General features: G+C 36.8%; 1 protein-coding gene across 6 annotated transcripts in view; it reads right to left on the bottom strand.

The window, feature by feature from the left end:
* Positions 1–715: 715 nt before the first annotated feature.
* The window catches only part of CUL2 (cullin 2), a 93,546-nt gene continuing 74,655 nt past the window's right edge, over positions 716–19,606 (bottom strand). For 5 of the 6 annotated variants that reach the window (XM_067542634.1, XM_067542637.1, XM_067542632.1 and 2 more), the window contains 5 exons: positions 16,134–16,200; positions 14,164–14,366; positions 10,564–10,665; positions 7,531–7,647; positions 716–1,313 (listed from right to left, as the gene is read on the bottom strand). In XM_067542634.1, coding sequence (XP_067398735.1) covers positions 1,182–1,313; positions 7,531–7,647; positions 10,564–10,665; positions 14,164–14,366; positions 16,134–16,200 — 621 coding nt within the window. In that variant the 3' untranslated portion in view covers positions 716–1,181. The remainder of the gene's footprint in view (positions 1,314–7,530; positions 7,648–10,563; positions 10,666–14,163; positions 14,367–16,133; positions 16,201–19,606) is intronic. The other variant, XM_067542636.1, reaches the window with a different exon arrangement.

Consider the following 19,606-nt stretch of genomic DNA (forward strand, 5'->3'; position numbering starts at 1 on the left):
AAGCCAATCTAATGAACCCTTCATGTAATTCACTAGTGTGTCATCATCTAGGAAATGAGAGACTGAACAACAGCCTTAGTGAAGGCAGGACGGCCACTTCTACAGTGGGGAGCTAGCAAAGGAGAGGAAGCAGTGGGAGAAAGGAGTGTATAAAAGATGCCTTAGGAGCATGGGAGAAAGGACACAGAAATCCTCTTCAGGAACTGGAGAGTAGAAGCAGCAGGTGCCTTCTGTATGTAGGGCTTGGATCCACATATGTAGTATAAAGTGAAAGAACAGGCAAATTTTGAATTACTGGTCAATTATATTCCTTCTCAGAAGTGTGATGACTACACAAACCAGTTGGAGATTTATGATAATTAGCCTAATTTCATGAATTATGAGATTTTAATTCTCCAATTGCCTGGTCATTCTCCCCCTGTATATTGAGACATGCACATATATATACCCGCTCTCCCCCCCACACACAGCCTTTAGACATTGACAAAATACATCAAAATTAGCCTAATCCCAGAAAAACAGAACATGTACTTTAATTTAAATATCTTCTTTTAGAATACTGTTTTACTTACCATGTTTGGTGTTTAGCTCCTTATAAACAAGTCCCTATGAAAGAACTAAATGGGAGGGAATTAAACATAACTGATACTGTTTTCACAGCTTCTAGGGCCACAGAATATTAACAAATATGATTCCATAGCTACTTTTACAATCATTAACGTGGAGACACATTCCATTTCTTTATTTTTTTATTTGACAAGCAGCAGTATCATGTTCATCTTTTTTTTACATTTTAATGTAGATACAATTATTAGGATATCTGTCATATTACAATATTTAGTTTAACTTTTTCTTTTAAGATACATTAAAAAACATCAACTGCAAACGTGAAGGAGGGGGGAAAAAAAAGCATGGTACCCAACCAAATTTCCACATTTCAGCAATACTTCACTCATTCTTTCAGTAAAGTTTTAAGAAATGTCATAATGACATGAGCTTGAAATATCTATAGGCATTTTCTTTGACGCTCATGACGTGGCACTGGTGATGTTGTAAACAGCAGAAAAACAGGGGCTGCCAAGTGACCAGTTATGGAGGCACAGGCCTGCTTCTTCCCACAGGAACACATCAAACAGTGACAGCAATGATCTCCTTACAACCACACCTGCTGGATAGCAACATCATGCTACATAACTGTATTCATCTGCTGAGGCCTGGCTTCGTTCAATGTATTGTTTGTCTATCAGAACTTCAATACACTTCTTAATCATGCTGATACTTGGGTTAAACCTAGCTCTTGATTGGCTAATTACCTGTGAAAGAAAACATGTAATGTATCACTTATTCATTGACATTAAAGGTATATGCATTTGCTTTGAGGTACTGTTAATTTTCTCTAAATAAAAAAGGAACAAAAATGATTGACATACTATATTTCTGAGAGACAGCAAAAGCCTCCAACAGGCACTAAGATAAAAAAATACACCCTGATTGTTTCCTTCTTGATTATATCTATCTATGTCTTTTATTGGTTAAGTGTACTTTTACCATGAATGGAAAATTGTAACTTACAGTTGCACCACTTGGTTAACTTCTGCCACAGAACAGATGAAGGGAAACATTCAATTTAAAATTCATATAGTATAAACAACTTTCTTTACCTATATTAATAACTTCTTATGTCACCGGTTTTCAACCTGTAATTTGCAGACCCACTGAGGGTCCGCAGACTATGTTTGAGATTTTCAAAGAGGTCCATACCACCATTTGAAATTTTTTAGGGATCCGCAAATAAATAAAGGTTGAAAACCACTGTCTTAGATAATAAAAAAAGATAATAATTAAAAAAAATCCAAATGTGTTTTCCACTATCCATGTTGTTTTCTTTTTGAATTTGTCAGCTTGGCAGACAAATAGATAGAAGTGAAACTGACCTAAGTGATTTCAACTAAGTTACCAGCACAACAGTGTTTCATTTCTGAACACTAATTTGTTATTTGTAAAAGAACAGTTTAAATTTGAATTTAAAACTAAAATAATTGTATTAGTGTTAGGTTTTGTAACAGTTTGTTTTTATAAAAAAAAATGTTGAGGCAAATTTGAGGTGATTGACAGTGTTCCTTTCACATGGAATTATAGCCTGATTGCCAAATGAATTGTGTTTAAGATTACAAGTAGAGAGAGAACTAAAGAAGTTAAATCTACCATTGGATCTCAGAGTTAAGCAGGGTTTTCTCCTCATGCATCATCATAATTAAGGCTGGTTGTTGTTAAAGGAAAAAAGGCAGTAATACTAGTTTAAAAAAAAAAAAAAAAAAGGACAAAATTTTCCTTTTGAATAGCCATCACTAACCGTTTAAGGACATATATATGAAGATAGAAAAATACCAAAATACACCAAAAGATAAACATTTTATGAAACCCTGGGTAGCGTATTTGTTTGGACAAAACATGTTATCCATTCATAAAATACATGGTTTAAAACCACTTAAAAAATGAGCACACTCTCCCATACTCCACTATACAGACAAAAAAAGACAAATTTGAAAAAATGGAGACTTTCAGTAGCAGATTGGCTGGGGTGACAGAGACCATATTTTGAATGAAAAAACCCTAAAAGGCATTCTCTGTAACAAAAAAAGTCATGACCTGACAAACAAAAGTTTTAATTATCCTCAGAAATCATCAGGTAACAAATTTCCCATAACTTTACTCCACATCTTTCATTCCTGCAAAGCTAAGAGGGAATGAGCTAGATTCTGTTCCTCCTTATCCGTCATAACCAAAATTGTCTGCTAAGATCTAATCAGTTATAGCTGTGCTGCTTCACCCCCAGATTTTGAAGGAATTGCACAGATGCATTAAATGCCTAATATGATCTGCAGAAATGTAATCTTTTCTGGAACTAACTTCTCCCACAGTGAGACATTTGAGCTGTGCCTCTCTTCTTACAACTAGTTGAGGCAGTTCAGACTTGTTCATATGACTCTGGAGTTTGACCACACCCTTTCCATTCACATATCAGATGTATTGGTGCACAGTTCCATGAAAGGGAGCAACTCAAACTTACTCTATAGGGGAGAGGAAAATGGAAAGTACATAATTTTTTTTTGGCAGGACTATAAGGAGGGTAAGTACTGAAAGGAAAGTTGATTAAAATTTAACAATAAAACTAACTAACAACAAGCTAACTGATGAGCTGAGGAGAACTGCTGAGGGCTCCGTTTTGGACCACTGATGGTTGAGAAACAACTAAGGGGGTTGGGTTGTGTGCACCGTTAAGGGTGCTAACAGTGCCGCAAGATGGCAATGGCGCATGCACGACCTGTACGAGCACTGCTGATAAAAATCTCCGATCGAGGACACGCCAATAACTAGTGTGAAGCACCCACAGTGACACTACTCGAAGAAGAACACTGAATTATTAGTAGATAAACTGAAAAAACTGTGATAACTACATACACAAGGATTATGGAAGACACCATCATAAACATTGCTGAAGAACTTACCAGTGTTGAGGGAGACTCAAGGTAAAAGAGGATGGCCCCTACTCTTGCACAGCCCAAGAGAGAAGAAGGTCTGTGGGAGGCCAGGTGAGTCTATTATTTTAGAGAAGAAATTTTTTTTTTTTTTTAAAGGAGTTGCTGCTCAGTAGCCACGATGTATGACTACCATGGAAGTTCAGTGGCAGTCTCCTAAGTGTCTCAGTCACTTCTGAAAATGGGATTTATACTTCTAAATCACTTAGGTGCTTCTGAACATTTACCCCAGTAGGTAATTTGATTCCTTTAAGAAGGGATTAAAAAATTATCCTAAATTTTATCAGTAAAATGGGAATAATGATGGTACCTCCTATATAAAAATTAGATATTAAATCATCACATATTTGTGTGCCAAAAGCATGGAGAGGGTCCTCCTAATCTTTCTGCAAAGCTTCCTGGATTATGCTCTAAAAACTCTAGCATAAAATGAAACCCTGAATTATGCAAACTGACTACTAACAATACCTTCCAAAGCACTTTGGGGTACACAGAGTAAAAGATTAGGTTTTGTATTGGTAGTGATGATTTCTGTAGGCAGATAAAATAAATTTCAGATAAGAGGGCTGGACTGGAATATGCAAGGAAGTATCTGTCAGGCCCATGGTCATTAGAAAGTCCACTGGAAAGACTGTAGTGATGGTGGAAACTCGAGTCTTCAGCCTAAATTTTGTTTTCTTCACTGATCTGATTGTTCAGCCTCTTGAGAGGCATGATGGTCTGAAAATTCCTTAATTGACGAGGATGTTCTGGGATGCTAAGTCCCAAGTGAAAAAGAGGACTGACCTCCCTATGCTGAGATGTCTCTGGAGGAGTCTTGGCTGGTGTAGGGTGGGATGCAGAGGCCCCTAGAGATCTGGATTATAAATCCCTTTCTGTGGGACAGCATGAGTGTATATACTGAGAAAAGCTGTGGTAGAATATTCCCCTTCTATGCGTCCTAAGAAGGTTGCCTCAAAGATGGAGCTTCTCTTGGCCTTCTATTTGTTCATTTAACCTGTTGCATAATGGTAGGGAAGTAGGGAGAAACAGGAAGAAACTCAGCAGATAATCCCATTCAATAGTCAGAGTTCTGGAAATTCTGATTCCCTAATGGGGAGGTGGGGATGCTGGGGAAGTTTGTGCTTGCTGCTACCAGCAAAAAAACTTTTAAGCATTGGGATCCCTAAAATGGGAGCACTGAGCCACTGTTCTTGTGTGAGCTGCCAGCCAGAAATCTGGTGCCCGGTGGGAGGTGTGTGGCTACATATAAACTGCCACTAGTATCTACAGGAAAAGGTGCAAGTGTTCAGACAAAGAAGTGACAAATAATTTTTTGCTGGAAAAATGTCATAGGACTGAAGGTAATATTCAGAAATCTGAATGTACTGATATTGACAAGAAATAAAAAGGTGCAAGAATTGGGAAAGAAGCATTTCAACTTGGACTGTGAAGAGGCTGAAGTTTTAGCATATGAATCATATAGGAGAGACTTATTCTTAGCATAAACAAATTAGTCTAGAGAAGGCTGCACCCACTTAGCGCTAACTGTTAGACTTCTATACCACTATGCTCGTTTTGCTCTGAATCTTGGAAAAAACTTTCAGAAGTGCCAGAGTGACTTAGCACCCTAAGGCCCAATTTCAAAAGTGACTTTAGCACCTAAGTGCCTAAATCTCTTCAGAAATTGGGACTTATGGTCCTAAGTCAGTAAGGGACTTTTGAAAAGTTTACTCTAAGTTTATTAGGAAGCTGTGGCTTTGACCACTTGATGAGTGGAGTGTCAACAAGATACATGACAACACTGTGATCTTCACTGGATGCCATTCAGTTTCTGGGTGGAAACTGAAGTGTTGGTCTTGCCTATAAAGCTCTAAATGTTTCAGGACTGGTCTTGACAGACTGCTTCCTTCCCAGTTCTGTACTGCCAGAATTGAGTTCTGCAGAGGCATCCGAGCAGGAGCTTCCTTAAGTTATGTATGGAAGGGAGCTGCCAACATGTTTTTTTCTGTAAGACCTTCTTGACTTTCTTTCTTGATACAAAATAGCCTAAACCTACTGATCACCTAGGCATGCTGTAAAGCACACCTGTCTTTTAGGCCAGGTGGGAGTACTGAGGGAATAAGGTAGATTCTGAGATGGAATGGAGTATTGATTTACTTACTATATTACTTGGTTATGATTGGATTTTGGTATAGTGTGTAGATGGCTTATCAGATAGTATAATGATGTGATTTTAAGTGATGGAAGATCACCTAAGCCAGAGTCTTCAAAAGTGGCTAGGATTTAGGGTTTCTCAATTTTGGGGAGTTCAAACTAAGATACATTAAAAGAGCTGATTTTCAGAAGGTGGGCGTTCAGGTCTCAAGTTGATTATTCCAGATCATTAGTGACTTCTGAAAATTCTGGCTGTACAGTTCTGGAATGATGCTTATTTTGTTCCAGGGTGGTGGGAGGAGGGGAGAATCAATGGGTTGGCATTTTCAAAGCAGTCTAGAGAATTTAGACACTTGTCTCACATTAAAATTGAGATATATGTTTAAATCTTAAGACTACTTTGAAAACCTGAGCCATAAAGCAAAATGAAATCCAGCCTTATCATAAGAGCTTTGGGCTTGTTGGGTACCACAGTGAAAATTATACATTTAATGCCTGTGACAGAGACAATTGCACGGCCAGATGACCACAACTAAACATAGAATCATAGATCAGGTTGGAAGGGACCTCAGGAGATAATCTAGTCCAGCCCCCTGCTCAAAGCAGGATCAACGCCAACTAAATCATCCCAGCGAGGGCTTTATCAAGCCACACCTTAAAAACCTCTAAGGATGGAGATTCCACCGCCTCTCTTGATAACCCATTCCAGTGCTCCACCACCCTCCTAGTGAAAAAGCTTTTCCTAATATCCAGTCTAGACCTCCACTGCAACTTGAGACCATTGCTCCTAGTTCTGTCATCTACTATCATGGAGAACAGCCTAGCTCTATCCTTCCTAGAACCCCCTTTCAAGTAGTTAAAGGCTGCTATCAAATGCCCCCTCATTCTTTTCTTCCGCAGACTAAACAAGCCTAGTTCCCTCAACCTCTCCTCATAAGTCACGTGCACTAGCCCCCTAATCATTTTTGTTGCCCTCCGCTGGACTCTTTCCACTTTGTCCACATCCTTTCTATAATGGGGGGCCGAAAACTGGACACTGTACTCCAAATGTGGCCTCACCAGTGCCGAGTAAACGGGAATAATCACTTCCCTCGATCTGCTGGCAATGCTCCTACTAATACAGCTCAATATGCTGTTAGCCTTCTTGGCAATAAGGGTACACCATTGACTCATATACAGCTTCTTGTTCACTGTAACCCCTTGGTCCTTTTCTGCCAAACTGCTGCCTAGACAATTGGTCGCCAGTCTGTATCAGTGTATGGGATTCTTCCATTCTAACTGCAGGACTCTGCACTTTTCCTAGTTGAACCTCATCAGATTTTTTTGGGCCCAATCTTCCAATTTGTCTACGTCACTCTGTATGCTACCCTCCAGAGTATTTACCACTCCCCCATCTTAGTGTGATCTGCAAACTTGCTAAGGGTGCAACCCACCCCACCCTCCAGATCATTAATGAAGATGTTGAACAAAACCGGCTGCCGCACCAACCCCTGGGGAACTCCGCTTGCTACCGGCTGCCAACTAAACATTGAGCCGTTGATCACTACAGTTGAGCCTGATGATCTAGCCAGCTTTCTATCCATCTTATAGTCCATTCATCCAACCCATACTTCAACTTGCTAGCAAGAATACTGTGGGAGACTGTATCAAAAGCTTTGCTAAAGTCAAGAAAACATCCCCACTTAAGTAAAACTCCTACATTCTGAATTAAAGAAATTATAGTAAAATTCTTCCCAGTCTCATTAAAATATTAATTCTGATGTGTACATTGCCTCAGTTTTGCGATTGAACTCTGCACTCTGTCATCATACAGCTTTTCATCTAAATCATGATAAAGGACAGCATTTTCCCTTACCTCTTGAATAAGAGCATTATGTCGCAGCACTTTACGTGCTTTCATGATACGAACTATAGCAGCTTGAAGGTACATTTTCCTGTCTTCATCTACAGCACTTCTGGTCTGCTCCATCTCCTGAAATATGGGAAGAAGAATGGTGATGCTGCAAATACACTAAGATCAATAAGCATTCATAAAACATCTACAATCAATGCTTTTGACTTTCTTAAAGGAAAAGAGTCAATTTTTAACAATGAAAGCTAAATTAAATCTCAATTTTAGAGCTTCTGGGCAAGATTCTTGTCTATGACAATAGCACACGCAATGCAAGTTGAGACGGGGGAGAAGTACTAAAGTAGCGAAAAGTTCATTTATTGCACTGGCTTGATCCAGCTGAAGTTACTGTGAAACACCAGCCTCTCTGTGCTCAGTTAGGCAGCCTCAAGATTGCTGTAACTCACGACGGTTAACAGCCCTAAGCAGCCAAAACCACAGTTAAGGGTCAGTGTCAGAGTGTCCTGTCCAAACCCTCTTTCCCTGCTACGTGAACAGCAGGGAACAAAAGCAGTGTAAGAGCCTCTGTAGCCCATAACTGCCACCAATAGATCCCTCTGAAGCTACATATTCTCATTTTAGGAACAGACTGCACAGGTACTGCAGCCTAATCTACATAAAGCATGATCTACAAACAGAATTACAGCTCTGCGTACTTGTAGTGTTGGCTAATTTTTTTAAATGTAAAGCTTCCTTAAAATTCTACAAATCCCTTTAAGTGTAAATCCCTTGGAACTGTTTTAATGAGAAATTGATTAAAACTGTTCCAATCTATACAAATGGCCTATTCTTCCCCAACATACAGAGGGAGAAATGCTTACTGTTTCAGTCAGATTATAATCGATACATTATAATTCAAGTGATCAGTGTTTTATATAACAAACAGAGAGAAGCTCCTGCCTGGAGGACCTTAAATGGTCTTGTCTGCCTGCATTATCATGAAGTGGTGAGGATGTCTCAAAGTGCAGAAAGGCTCTATAAAAGCGGTGTTTTCAGGAGGAAGATGTTCTCAATGGAAGAAAGGAAAGTTGGTGTGTGTCTGAGATGAGAGAATTCAAAGCACAAGAGGTGGCATGGAAGATGGCGAAAATCTGGGAATGGGATAAGAGTGCAAGGGTATATTCGGAATAGTATAAAGTGGAAGGATAAGGGAAGAGGAAAAGAGAACACATATAAAAGGTGCACCACAGCTGAGATGGATCTTGAAAGTGAAGCCATGGGGTATGGACTTCATGCAAAAGGCAATAGATGAATAAAGGTAAAGATCCTGGTAGAGGGAAAAGGAATAAGCTATGGTTTCAGGATGTTATCCTCAGTAAAGGAAACAAGAAATGATATATAATTCTATTTCCATTTTTAGACAGATGTGCCTGCAGCTGACTAACTCTTAAGGATAATAACCTTGAGAAGACTATGAAACTGAAGAACCTAGCAGTCTTACTAAAGAATGGTTCTGTAAAATATTTTCCATAGAAACTATGAAAGGTGGCATATTATGCCCAAATAATAAACAACCACATGGAGGCCTTGAATGGAAATGTCTACCCTCAAAAAGTTGCTACTCCACTAGCTTAGTATACTTTAAGCAGAAAGGGAAACAATCAGTTCAGGCTTTGATGGGATTCTTTTAATTCAACATCCACCTGTTGGAAGACAGGATACTGGGCTAGATGGACCATTGGTCTGACCCAGTACGGCCGTTCTTACGTTATGTTCACCGTGCTAACAAGCATATAGATACACACAAATATAAAAAATATTGTAAAAATTTAAACAGAACCAAACAACCAAAAAAAAAAAAAAAAAAAAAAGTTATTTCCTGAAAGATTTATAGGTGCTGTTGATTTTGAATGCACTTTTCTAAAGGCTGTATACGTAAAGCTTCATATATTCTGAAGCAAATTGCAACTGAACATGGTCTGTAACAAGGTCTGTGGGTTCTCTGAAACTGGCAGAATGGGATTTCTGTAACAGTTTCATTTCAATTTTTAAAATGTATTTTTAATATAAAATAAAATATAAAAATAAATACTGGAGCGCATGTGGTAATTGTGTGTGTTTCTGTATTTTCAGTTTCCAGTGTGTCTCAGATTTCTGTATTAACAGTGCAACAACACTGCAGAAATTGTCACGGGAAAAAGATGTCTTTTGCAAAAGGCTAGGATATTTTTATTAGCAGTATCTGAATTAGCTGAAATGCCTCTGAATATTATTATAGCAATAAAACAAGTCAAGGAGTGCATTAATGGGTTAATGGTGCATGCTTTAGTGGATTGTGAGGTATGAATACCTTCAATCTACTACCTGAAAAGTGCACCAATTTACTATTGCACATCTTATGGGAGTTTATTCACATCATAACATGGCTCATGATTTGAAATTCAACTTCTGGGGTATTTTTTCCACCAGGAAAACAGTCCCTGGTAAAGAAGAAATAGTAGGGAAAAGTTTATAAATACTTGTTTTAATCTATCTTAAAAATGTTTTAATGATGCTTGAATTTAAAAAAAAAAAAAAATCTTTCTTTCTTGGGTCCTGGGACTCAGAACTGCATCTCCCTTCTCCTGTCACCCAAAAACCAACTGCCCTTTCAGGCAGCAAGTTGTGGTCCAATAACCATGTTAGATTTTCTGTTTGTACTGAAAATGCTTTTTTCCCCCAACAGTAAGTAGTCCTCTGGCCACAAACTGCTGATGAAAGAGCAGTGAGTTCCATGGGTGACAAGAAGAGGCAGTTTATAACTGGTCCTTTCCCTTCCCTTCAATTTTGTGTCCAAACCTATTCTATCAGCCCAGTGATCCTTCTTGCCCTCTTTAAAGCCTTATATCCACACAAAGCTTTCATTGGTTTAACTAAAATATTTTTAATTGATTTAATTAAACCCCTTTGTACATACACTTGCATCTGTTACACCAGTTACATTGATTTAGATTAAATCAGTTTTAAATAACACTTTTATTAAGCTGTTGACGTTTAAAGAGGTTGAAAAATACTTGCCTGTGGTGTGTCTTTCTGCATTGATGTGGTAATTTTAAATTTTGTTCGTTTACTGCTGAAGTTCATATTTAATGAAAAAGTAGATTCTGCCTCTATATCTTCCTGCAATAAAAGAAGCATTTGTGTATTTTAACATACATAAACGTTGCCAAAAAGCATAACAGCACATACATTTTCCAAGGAGGGCTAACAATTTATGTGGAAAATTAATACACCTAAATATGGCTCAAATATTCACTGACAGAATTCTTTAAAGTTTTGGAATTCTGAAGAACCATTTGAACTGAGTTATTCAACTTTTCTCATGCTACATCTTATTTGGCTGGAAAGTCAGCTTATTTTGTAACCAAAATAAAAAACAGAAAGAACACTGCCATATATCAAGAGTGTTAATCAGTTCAAACAATGAACGTAATTTTTTGTTCTATTACTCTATTTGTTTTAGTATTCCTAAAACACAATTTGGAGAGTTTTTGGAGAACACACATTGCATTTAGGCCAACAGAGGAGACTAGGATTTCTATTTATCTACAGCAGAATCTAGGGGAGACAGCTACATTTTCACAAGCATTCTATATATTGCATAGTTTGCTTACATAATAAAGAAATTAAGAAAACACCTAAAATATTTTATTGTTGTTGTGTACACAGTCATCCAACTATGGGTTCTCTCATCATTCTAACCCTAGTTCTTTCGAAACGTCTCTGTTTTTATCCCCTTCATGCCTGATAGCCATGGTAGCCGTTCACTGTACTCCAAAGACGATGCCTCTCTAAACTGGCAAGCATGATGACTTGTAGGGCAAGCACCTATCTTCTTTACCAGTCTCTCATTAAATAATCTGTACAAACACTACCAATTCTCCAACCACAGGAAAATGGAAAGTTACTGGGCTCCCTCATGGTAGTATTTTGGAATACTGCCAAGCCACTGGCTGGCTCACATGCCAATATTTAGAACATAGGCAGTCAATATTTATCTAATGACATGCTAAAATAGCAACATTAATTTCACGTTCTACAAGAAATCTAGTTTATTAAATATTTTTGCCACTGAGGCACAGTGTTGGCAATTTATTAAGGGTTAAAGATCAGCAATTAAAATCTATATAGAGTATCAAAAACTGTTAGCATTATTATGCTTAAATTGTTAAGTATAAATCAGAACAAAAATACAGTCTATGCCAAACAGCCACTAGGAAGAAAATGATTAGAACGAGTAAGTGAATCTATCACCAAAGTGGAAAAAAGTTAATTTCCCAGCTTTTTACTTGAACAGAAAGGAAGTATGGTATGTAACATACATTGTGCTTTGCATTTTCTTTCCTAGCTGCTGTGTGGTTTAGATACCGGTAAACCACTTTCAAAACAGATGTAAGTACATTTCACTGTTCCAGCACCCTGGAGTTCACTGACTTGTGTAATAATAAGTAAGCTGACAGAATGTGCACAGCTCAGCTTTTTCATTGTTTGGTGGTGTGAAAGTAAGACATAATTAGTACAGGTATTTTGGTACATGAACCCTGTAGCTAAAAGACAGAAGGATACAAAAGTAAACATGTCCAGAAAGAAAAATAAGAAAACTGGAAAGCTATTGTTTTTCCCCCTTATGGTAACAAATGACGTTAAAAAGGTGGACAAATCCTCTGAAAAGAAATGCAAATAAATGTATATCCTTTTAATTAGTGGGCATATAGTATCAATCTGAGGTTTCAGAAACAGGAAAACAGGAAAAGTATTATTTATGAAAGTTAGAGACAGAAAAGATCCAATAGATGATCTAGTCCAGCTCATATAAAGATAGAGCACAGTCCCCTAACATCTCACATAGTAAATATAGCATTTTTCTCATATCTGCTACTTAAGTTTTACATGCTTTTGGTACCTTCAGCAAAAACACTTTTTTTATTATTCTATGGACTACTTTAATGCTTTAAGAGACAATACAAAAAGAAAGATTTAATATTAAAATATAACTGAATTATTATTACAAATAAGCCTCCACTTAAGACTATAATCTCCTTGGGGCAAGAAAAAATGTTTATGTTCATATGCACCCAATATGATTGTACACCTTGGGAGATACTATAACACAAATATAAATAATCATGTTTAATAGATGAAATTGACTTGTTTACTTATATCTTTCTTGTATTATGCAAAGAGTATGGTAAACTGCTTTAGTAGAACTTTAAAAGAAAGCTAGCATTTTTCTAGCAATTTACACAGACAAAATAATGGAATTTAAAAGACAGAACAAAATTCAAAAGCAACAATAGTTGTGTGTCAACTTCTCTATGACTATAAATGGATTTCCCTGTTTTCTGTAATTGCTCCCCGTACTACATTCAAACCTCATCCAGTCCCCATTAAACATTTCCCCTCAGCCTGACACTGGCTTTTCAGTTACCCTTTCAACCTGAGCTCATTTCTGGATACCGTCAGGCATGTACCCTTGAACCAAGCATCCAAATCTTCCTTGTGAGCTCCCTTTTCACTTCCTAATATTCTTTCTTGGCAAGTATCTTCATCACAAAGCATCCTTCTCAGCTATCAGAACAGCTTTGGGTCTGCTGCTCCTGTCTTGCAAACCACATGAACAACCTTAGCTCAATTCTGCTGAGGTGGATGCTCCAATCTCTTGAATGGCCCAGGCTCTCTGGAGGGGCTGGAAATAAGCCTACTGATGCCAAAGTTTATTTATTTACAAGCATTTCTATAGTGCTCATCACCATAGCATCCAAGCGCCACAAAACTCTAACTACCCTACCCGCACAACTCTTGTGTGAGGTAAGGAAATACCTTCATTTTACACAAACACTGGGAAAAGTTAAGTGATTTGACCAAGATCACAGAGATATCTGTGGCAGAGCCAGAAACAGAACCTATATCTTCTGTTTCCCAGCTCAGTGCCTGAACCACAAGCCTACCTCAGATGTTATTACTTGAAAGTTGTTTGGGTACTGTGGAAATTATGGAATTGCTGCATGTTGGCAAAATGCCAGTCAGAGTTTGGGACAGACAGATTCCTCCCACAGAAACCCTGTTTCCCCCTCCCTCCCAAATTCTTCTGGAAAGTTTCATCAAGGAAAGGGTTAGTTGCTTCTGCTCTTGGTCCCAAGGCTGAACAAGCAGTTTGGTTCCAGCATCTGATCAGAGCCTTTTCATCAGGCCACTACAACTCTTCACTCCAAAATCAGCCTGACTCTGGTGGAGCTATGCTTACAGAGTTTTCCCTAACAGTATTGCCTCTGAAGCCATAAAGGGAAGGTTTTGCACATGGGAAGAGGCTCCGCAGAAAAGATAATACAGCCTCAACTTTGTTAACTTTTCAGCAGATCTTGCTGGTGTACAGCCAGTGTAAGAAATTTGGATAGCACATCTCTTCATCTATCCCTCCCCACTGGTTATTCCAGAGGAGATAGCTCATGCTTTCCCCACAAGGATTTGAGAATAGGCATATGGGACAATAATCTGGGGGAAAAACACCAGTGGAATCTTTTGTGTTGTTAGTTTAAAAAAAAAGTTATAATCATGACAAGACAGAAACAAACCATGACTGGAAGTGTTACACATTTTCTTTGTGACATTACTACATACCTTGTCTAAGTCATGGTTGATCATTTTGACATCAAGTAATGATTTGATGGTTTTTGTCAGTTCCTTCTCATTCATCTGTGTGCTATCCTGAAGCTCTTTGTAACTGACATTTTCACTGTTGTTGAAAGCAAGCAGTACTGCCATTTGGTATGTTGTGACCATGGCTACATAAGGTTTACACAAATAGTTCATTTTTACTTCACCTGGTGTAATAATAATAATAATAATAATAGTTTCAAAAACTGGTATAAGAAATTTGCAATGTAAAGTCATAAAACTTGATTATTGAAAGGTGTATGTATGTGCAGTCCTGTACACATGATACTATAGATGTGCATGTAGATCAGGGATTTGCACTTGTACACATGGCATAGGTGTTTATCTAGCTGTGAGTGGGTGCAAACCCTGATTACATACGCACACAAAAATGACTACACAGCTGAATGGACTTTCTGACTAAAAATTCAGGTCAATAATGTATGATATAGATATGCAACATGTTTTAGAGATGAAGTGAAGCCTTCTAAAATTGTACTTGGACATGGTAGAATTTCATTTATAGTAATGAAAAAAATAAATCCCAAATGGTTTCAGTGCATTACAATGTATAAATTAGAGTTAACACTGGCTTATGGTAAAGATGCTCTGTGGAAAAAAGACAATTCTGTATAATAGGAGTTTTCTGAATATTATATGTTTCCCCTGAAAGAAAGAAGTACTGGAGAGAACTACCTGAAAACCTGAGATTCTGTTTGGGGGTAGGAGTAGACTAATGGGATCTTCAGTTGTCATACCACGACATGCATTTGAATATGCAATACATTGCTGTGTGCTACTCTGACTTTATCATTCACCTTTATATAATAAACTATGATACTCAATTATTAAAGATCCACTTCACTGAACTATTTCAAATGTAATGTGAATGACTGGTAATAAAATCATGCCTTAATTAATGCTACAAATCATAAAGTAGTGTAATATACATAATTTAGGAATGAGCATGGAAAAAAGTAAACCATCAATTTTATGGCTCACACAACTAATGGATAAGATTGATTTTTTTTAATGGCTTCCCCCCTACTTGTGAATCACAGAGCTGAACCTTATGCAAGAGGCAGTGGAAGTTACCAATTTTTTTTAAATGGTACAATAGAATCTCAGAGTTACGAACGTCTTGGGAATGAAGATTGTTCATAACTCTCAACAAAACATCATTATGTTCTTTCAAAAGTTTACAACTGAACATTGACTTAATAGAAATTTGAAACTTTACTATGCAGAAGATAAATGCTGCTTTTAACCATCTTAAGTTAAGTAAAATAAGCACAGAAACAGTTTCCTTACTTTGCCAACTCTTTTAAAAAAATTTTCTGTATTTTTTTAGTTTATGGTTAACACAATACTCTACTGCATTTGCTTTTTTTGGGGGGGGTCTCTGATATTGTCTGATTGCACACTTCCAGTTCCAAATGAGATGAGTGGTTGACTTCTCAGTTCATAACTCTAAGGTTCTATTGTAGTTGGCAATTTAACTTAAATTGGTCTCACTTAAAACTTCTGTGTACTTATGTTAAGCTAAAAGGCCACCCGAGAGGTCAAGTAGTACAGAGCACTTAACTGGCTGAAGGTCAGCTCATTGGTTAATAACCCAGAAGTTCTGCCACGGTCTTTTAAAGCCTATAATGTACATCAATATGTTTGTACCAATAATTGGATGTAATTAATCATATGCATAAAATGTAGGAGATCATAAAAGATGAAGTAAGAAATACTGCTTGAGATAAGGGCAAAACCATGTTAATTTACCTATGAATGTAAAAAAAGACAAATGGCTTTATAAAAAAATGTATGCCAAATTGCGAAGGAGTTCAGAGACATGTATAACAGAAAATTACTTATTGCCTATTCTGTGAAGCATGTGCTACTTTGTACATTTTCAATACACCAGAAACTGCATTTATATTTACCTGTACAAAGATAATGTAACCAAGTAAGCTTCCTCCCACTGAAGTGCTGACTGTAAAATAATTCAAACTGTAAAACAAAAGTCATCTTCAGTTAAATCACTTATGTATAACTATTTACAGCCTAATAATTCACGGTCACACTACCACCATATTTAGCAGAGAAGAAATACTAATTTAATATTCAGCATTTTGTACCTAGACATTTAAAAATATTACACGGTATTTCTTCACATATTTACAAGGTGTACGTTGAACAATTTGAACTTTTACTTTTGATCAAAATGACTTAGCCAAACATGTTTATATCTACATATTATAATTTGAAACCTGACTTCAGGGACTGAATAGGTAAAACGTGTCACCAAGAAATTATCATAAGTAGTAATGATCAATGCTATACCTCAGTACTGTACCATACAAGTGTTGTCAATATTGATCCCAAAAGAATAATTGATAAAATTTTTATAATGAATATTTTACTATTATTATAGCATTAGAGTACTAATAGTGTATCAATATTATTACTGTTGTTACAGTGTCACTTCTCATATGCATAGTACAATTATATTTGTAACCTTTCCTTTGATGCAATCATAATCCTATATACACTAGTTCTGATTTACTGTTTCAATCAAATTAGAAAACCCACTTCATTTGTGTTTTGATGTAATTTAGATATATCTAGATGTTTTGATGGGTGTTGCTATTAAAGTGAACCATACATAATGATTACATATATATACACACACTATTTATGGTGCTGAATAAATATGGAAACAATCTATATTAACATCTCTCAGAACAACTTAAGTCAATAAAATAATTCAAAAGATAATTCAGGAAATGTACCATATCATGCACTAACCTGACTGCTTATTCATAATACACAATGTAAAAAACTACATTAATTTTTTTAATTTCACAGGTATGAAAATTTAGATAAACAAGTGATTTTCAACACAGATTAAGAGGTCTGAGAAATTCAGATAATCAAAAAAAGTTCCATACAATATAGTTTCCCATACATGAAATTTGTTCTAATTTCAGAAGTTTATTGTACACTACAAATATGTACCCATTTTTATATTATCTATGTCCTCCATATATATTTATTTTAATAAATTATTAAAGGAAATGGCTGCTTAAAGAAAAATTATTAGAAAGATTTTGTCAGTCAGGTTTTATTTAATTCCCCAACCTCAGAGGTGAGGACTTCTCAGAGCATATCCTACCGACAGCCAGCAACTACAGAATAAAAGCTCAGGGGAACAACAATTATTTTCTCTTAATGATTTCTCTGAAGCTGTTTTGAACTAGATCTACAGAGATTTTGTATCTTCCTGAAGTAAGTTCAATTAGTTGTAAGATCCTACTGATTAAATAAAGTGAAAAGCAGAATGCACCAGATTTTGATTAACGTAATTGTTTAAATGGCACAAAAAGTTAGAAATACAAACAAAGGCTGTAGCTAACATTTAATTCTGCATATCTGCAAGAATAAAGAGGATGAAGTCCAACAGCAACATAGCCATCAGATAATCCCCTCATTATTACTCACTACAGGGATCCAGTGAGCCACAGATATATACTCCCCTTAAAAATCAAACAGTGTCCTTCAAAAGCATCAAAGGTGGACCGAATTCCCCTTTATTGTTGCATTGGCTAGCCTGTGTGGTTCATATTAGTATTGTTTCACTTTGCAAACAGTTAAAAATTAAATGTCAACATCATGATCAGAGTTAACCTAAGTCACAATATTAATTTTCAAAGCACAGGAACTCTATGATTTTCTATTAGAGGCATTAAAAAGGAAGAGCAAGATATGAGCACAGTCTGTATTTCTGAATAATTCCCCAACATAATTGAAGTCTACATCCTCCCGAAGTAGCACTTTTAAGAGTATTTCTATTAGGCCTTTTGGACTAAATATAACTAACATGTTTAACAAGGTTATTTACAGAACCGTGTCAAAAGTTTTCAAACATATTATAAAAATAAATTGGTTCTAACACTTAAAATAGGTTACTTTTAAGTTTTTTTTCTGTAGAGCAGAAAACACTTTGCAACCCAATTTCCTCTCCTTCACTACTTATATTGTGTATTGTCATTAAATGTGCTATGGTTTTTTACTAGACACATGCTTACTGTTGATGAGCCAACAAAGGCACTATGTAAACAGATTAGCTCTTACCAAACACACAAAAGTAAGGGCCTCATTTCTTTCTACTAGGCTAACACATTGCTACTAGGCTAATGAACTGAGCAGCATTAACTGTCAAGCAAGTGCAGATCCTGCAATCACACCCACTCCATGCCAGTTTTCAGGAGTTCCTCTGTGGAAGCAAGGCTCAAAGTGTGAGCAATTTTCACCACTATTTTGAAGTCTGTAGGTGGGTAACTGACTGTAGGCCTGCCACAACTGAGTTATCAAGATCTAATTGCCAAGATTATTAAAAGTGAGTAGTGACTGTGGGTGCCTCAATTTCTGGATGTCCTACCTGAACCTTACAGGAGTCTGATTTTCAGAAAGTGCTGAGCACCCCACCACTTGAAAAGTAGTCTCCTTTTAAAAACACATCAAACTAGACACCCAAAAACTGAAGCACTCAAAATCATTGCTCTCTTCAAAAACCGTAGACAATATTCTTCAACCCAGTAACGATCTTGTTCATTTCTTTCTCCTTTACATTTTTACATAAATTTTAGTGCTTGTGAAAGGTGTCACACTGAGAGCTCTGGAAACTATTTTTGTGTGACTATTTTAAGACATTTCAGTATAGATTCATCACACTCATATCACAAAGCCACATAAAAATATACACAGTAAGACAAGAGACCCAAAAGTACAAAGATGTTCACATAGAAATGAAAAAATGAATGTTTTCTCTTTTACTTTTAAGAGAATGTCTTTAATAGTATCTTCCTGGAATTATGGGACAATTTTGTTCCTCACCTGTAAATTGGTCTTCTCTTATATATACAATTTGCCAATCCTGGCACTGCTGGGAAGTCCCGAGCATGGCTCTTGTAACTGAGGTGGTTCTCTAGAAGATTCTTGGAATCCAGTCCCCAGTCTAAATAGGCAGTGGGTGCTTCATATTACCAGTAGATTCTTCTAAAGCTTAAGCATCCACATCTAACAGTAATTTCCTATCAACAACAAACAGTAACTTTAAAAAGGGAATAAAGGATTGGTGGATTGTTATATATGAGAAAACCAATTTACAGGTAAGGAACAAATTGTCCCATTCTCACACCATATGCAATCCACCAATCCTGGCACTGCTGGGAATAAGCAAGCAGTAAAGAAGAGAATGAGGCAGAGACCTAGGAAGCAAAGGCAATATCTTGATTGGTAGGAAAAAAACTAAATTCATGGGGAGTACACATTCCAGAATGGTTCACAGGACCCTTTTGTAAGGAATGGACTGTAGGAGAGCATTCTTAACAGATATAACTTCAAGTTCACTTAT

The sequence above is a fragment of the Emydura macquarii genome, unplaced genomic scaffold, assembly GCF_026122565.2.
Source record: "Emydura macquarii macquarii isolate MOO-44397 ecotype Brisbane River unplaced genomic scaffold, CSIRO-AGI_Emac_v2 contig_719, whole genome shotgun sequence".
Lineage (NCBI taxonomy): Eukaryota > Metazoa > Chordata > Testudines > Chelidae > Emydura > Emydura macquarii.